At 38.0% G+C, this 4,604-nt stretch overlaps 1 protein-coding gene across 1 annotated transcript in view; it reads right to left on the minus strand.

The window, feature by feature from the left end:
* Positions 1-4,469: 4,469 nt before the first annotated feature.
* Positions 4,470-4,604, minus strand: part of LOC109372400 (pro-neuregulin-3, membrane-bound isoform) — a 1,891-nt gene continuing 1,756 nt past the window's right edge. Inside the window, exon 2 of the mRNA XM_019625566.1 lies at positions 4,470-4,515. Within this exon, the coding sequence (XP_019481111.1) occupies positions 4,505-4,515 (11 nt within the window). The 3' untranslated portion in view covers positions 4,470-4,504. The remainder of the gene's footprint in view (positions 4,516-4,604) is intronic.

Raw genomic sequence — 4,604 nt, forward strand, 5'->3', positions numbered from 1 at the left:
TTGTAGAATCAGATAATAAGTGCTGTCAACATTAGTATGATTGGTATACCACTCTGTGTGGGATTATAAATGGCCATTAGCTTTCCACCAAGTTATTGGAATCTTTAAAAAAAAATTTAATTTAAAAAATAAAATATCAAGACAGTTTAATAACTCAACTGCCTAAATGGGTAAAAAAAATTATTTTTTTTACCTTTCTACATAAACTTAAACAGTCTAACATGTCTTATGAAAAGGGTTGACTTTTAGAACAATTTAGAAGTCTTTAAGAGCCTTCACATAGTCATGATTCAATTTCATGAAAGACCGGGTAAGGTAGGAGTACATGAAGTCCTCAATGAAAGGTGGTGAAAATGGAAATCCAATCTAAATACATGTCCTAAAACTTTCATTAATAACTTTGTGAATGGCAACCACCTATTTAGGTATGTTTTCATCCTGATATTACGAAGCTTGAAACTGAGTCTATTCCTCCCTCCTGCCTTCACTATGTACATGGTTTTGGGGGAAATGCTTTTTTGGGTGTAGACAAGTTAAGTTCTAGGATCTCAAAATATCTCAGTGGTATTTGTCAACACAGTACCAGCTCTGTGCCTCACCCAACACAGAAGTCTGAAGGTAAAAACAGATCGAAAGGGAGAAGAATGAATTTCAGTTTTACCCACAAGCAATTAAAATGCATCTGGCAGACTTAGATTTACGGCTCTTCCCTTGCTCTTACACATTTCAGGGCCAACTTTCATGTTCCATTTCCAACATCCCAGATAGAGTATTAAGATATGTTTGGTACTGGATATAAGAGGTTACGAGGAAAGAATTTCTACAAAAGAAGCAGGTTGAAAATCAGTCATCTTCTCGTTGTGTTATGGAAAGGAGGAAGGGTTCAGAGAGTATTGCAGAGGGGAGAGACATCTTGTTCCTCTATATACAAGACCTCCCAGAATAGCACTGGTTTTAAACTCTGCACCAGCACCCTTGTTTATGGCCTGATCTGAATTCCCAAAAGCTGGGTTCTTTAGTAACAGAGAGAAGTTGCCACAAACCAGCTTTGTCTGTTTCTTTTTCCTTCCCTTCCCTTCCCTTTCTCCCTCCCTCCCTGACAAGCTTGTGGATCAACACTGTCTGTTGAAAAAGGCTATCATAGAAATAGCACAAACACAAAGTTGGCTGGAGTCACAAATTAAACAGGTGAAAAGGACTCTCAATCAGCAGCAGCATTGCCAGTCCCTTACCTCAGCCATCAGGAATTGAAAAAAAAATAAAAGGGTTAAACCACAATCATAGTGCATTGAGATCAAACTAAATATGGCCCTAAAAAGAGGCTTGTCAATTCTATGCCCATCCATACCCGTTGTCTTCCATTTGGACCATGAAGTACAACATTAAGGTCTAAAGAGTGAAATGTACCGTATGATTGATTAAAGCAGGACAGTCTCATAATCCTGTATTAAGACCAAAGGAAATCAAAGCATACTCAGGTTGCAGCATGTGCTCATAAAAAAGCTCTCAATTTGATTTCATAAGAAATATTGATCCTCTCACTTTGGCTACCACACATGATTGGGGTCAACATAGTGCCTTCTATGTTGAAATTCCTTTGAGGGCCTGGATTCACATAGATAAAAGAAAACGTATAGGAGTAACTTTATTTAAACAAATTATATCTGAGGCTGCTTATAAAACAACCAAGAGTACTCTTATTGAAAGGCTAAACAGCTTCAAAAAAAAAAAAAAAGGAAAATAGTCAATGTTATCAATGGCTCTCCTCAAACTTACAGAAGGTTATGACAAGGTAAGGCTTTATTTAAATAGACTTGATTATCTCCATACTATGTTTAAACATCAATTATATATTTCACAATTATTTCTTCACTAAATACACTATTCAAGATTTGTGATCTTACTCAGTGGAATTAACTAGGTAACTTTCAAAAGCATAACCCATTAAAAGTGGTTCTTTGCTTTTAGTATTTGCATTTAACCAGTGACACTGATCTTTTATATGTTAGACAGTGCTTTGGCTAAGTAAAATAATCCAAGTTTACATTGACTATATATATATATATATGAATGTATAATAAAGTCTGAAAACACAACTCAATATAGTGTAAAAGGCTGTTTGTACACTGGTCAAAATCACTGTTCCTCCACTATCTGTAGTCAACCTCTCCCTGGCTTGAAAAATTTGTAAACTAACCTACACTTTCAGATCCAAAATGCTTCAAAGATATTTTTGGTGACGTACTCTGCTTGTGGCAATATGTTTAAGGTATTTGTTTCTAAAGAGTCTAAAGGAAAGGCAAGTCCTGGGCAAGTAGGTGGGAACCCAAGAGATCTCAGTGACAGAAGAAAGTTTTGGTTCAGTCCATGGTCTAAAGGTTGGAAGAGGAGAAGAGTCAACTTTCAAGCCGTTCTTCTCCCTCTGCCCTTCAAGTTCAACATTTCTTTGATCCTACAGAAAATTAGAAACAGTCTTCTAAACTGGGCCTTACCCACAGCAAAAATAGCTTTTGCTTGCAAAAATTCCTATTGTCCATTAGCAAGTGTGTTTATTCTAGAGTGCACCAGCCTCTTCTGCAAAGAGCTGTGCTGCCTTCACAGATAGGATCCTTCTGACTGCCCTAAGATGAACGTAAAGACATTCATCCTATAAGCCTTGAGGTAATCAAATCAACAGCAAAGACCCTGTCATTAAAGAGCTGGTGAGTCTTGAGAAAACAGAGCATCCTCCTTAGCTGTACTCAGGTGCTATAACACAATGTGTCCTGAAAAAACAGAAAAAGAAAAGAAAAAAACCTACTGAACTCTGAAGGTAGGCGCTGGGCAAAAGGGGAATTTCTCTCCTGGGAACTTTAGTGATATGATCAAAACAGGTGAAAAGTATAAATACCAAATATTCAGGCCATTCTTCAACTCACAATAGCAGTATTGAAAATCCCTCAAATGAAACCTTTAGTTTGTTAATCATCCTGCAATTTTGAACCAAAAATTAATTACACTGTACTATTTCTTTAAATTACCATGTAACCTAAGTATTTAAACTCATCTTTTATAAAAACTACCTAATCTTCTTTTCACTAAAATGTCCCTTGTTGATAAATGCAAACCAGGTCATTTTCTGCTGGATTTGCATACTTGCTTTATCCCTTAATTTGACTCCTTATTAAAGGTTTAAAAAAGAGGAAGACCTGGACCTCAGACACACATATGACAAATACTGCTTATATGTGTATGTGAACATTGAATCCATTAACAGATTCCTCCTCCTTTTTCCCTGGGGCTGAGAGCCCTGTCAATAATCATTACTTATTAAACAGGCTGCCATTCCCTTCTACAGAATGTAGGAAGGGAGCATGGAGGGGTAGAAATAATTACCATGGGCTTTCTTTTAAAACCTCAGGAATGGAATACAAGGAAACCAACTGAAAAATGACATGAAATACACACACACACACACACACACACACACACACGGTTGGGAAATACACCCACACTCAATTATTCCTATCAACTATCAAAAGAAAAGATTAAAAATCTGGGGTCTTCAGGATAGACACTTATGTATTTTCAATCCACTGAATATGTTCACACAAACACTTGCACATCCTTTATGCCTTCAAAAAACTCAAGCTAGATTTGTTGCGAGAAGCCTCTAAACACCTCCTGAGAAAAAACGTGTTCTCAAAAATGACTGCTTCAGCCAAAGGAGAGAGGAACAGCAAGTTACCGCTTTGACTGCCATTCTGGTACGTGGCAGATTCCCTCTTTCTTCCTCTCTTCTCCTGGTCTCCCAATTTATCTTCTAGTCTTTTTTTTTTTTCTTTAAGCACAGTAAGGAAGGGCATAAGGAATTTCCCACTTGGGCCTTACCCACAAAGATACTAAATAAAAAAAAATAAAAAAAAATAAAAGTTTCAAGGGTTAAATAACACCCAAGGGTAAGACCAAAGGTCAGGGAAATTAGCAGATGACTGAAAGCAACCCAGGTGTTCCTACTGAAGAGTTAATGATGAGATGAGCACTCTTCCTTTCCCCCAGATGTTATGACTCAAAACAGAAATACATTATGAAGAAAGCATAGACCAGGCAGTTTTTAGAAAATAGCCTTGCACAGAATTTGAACTGGCAGACTGGGGGTTTGTCCTAAATAACCTTCACAGGTTGTACAAACTGTTCCCATATCCTGATCAACAGTCAGATTAAGAACCTTCCTAACATTTCCTAGTATAAGAACAAGGTGGGGGTGGGGTGAGAGGTCAATTAGTCACCTAAAACATTTATAGAGATATGGAGAAATATACATCTCCTATGCAAATAAATAGAAAGCTACCATGCTTGGGGTAAACTGGCCAGTACTGGCTGGCAGCACTGGAACAGAGGTTGAAGATGCTACATTCAAAGTGAGATCTGTTGCAAAAGGGTGGGATGTTCTCATCCTTGAGTGCAGAGAACTCTGTCCCATTCCGCCTGTATTTTTCAAGCCCTGAGGGAGGAGAGACGAGGTTCACACCCCACCTTTGGGAAAGGAACAAAAGCAAACGCTTGGCAGAGCTGAAAACACTCCTCCTTCCTCAGGACCCCAGAGGCGGCAGCTCCGCAGAGCT

The sequence above is a fragment of the Hipposideros armiger genome, unplaced genomic scaffold (assembly GCF_001890085.2).
Source record: "Hipposideros armiger isolate ML-2016 unplaced genomic scaffold, ASM189008v1 scaffold_634, whole genome shotgun sequence".
Classification (NCBI taxonomy): domain Eukaryota; kingdom Metazoa; phylum Chordata; class Mammalia; order Chiroptera; family Hipposideridae; genus Hipposideros; species Hipposideros armiger.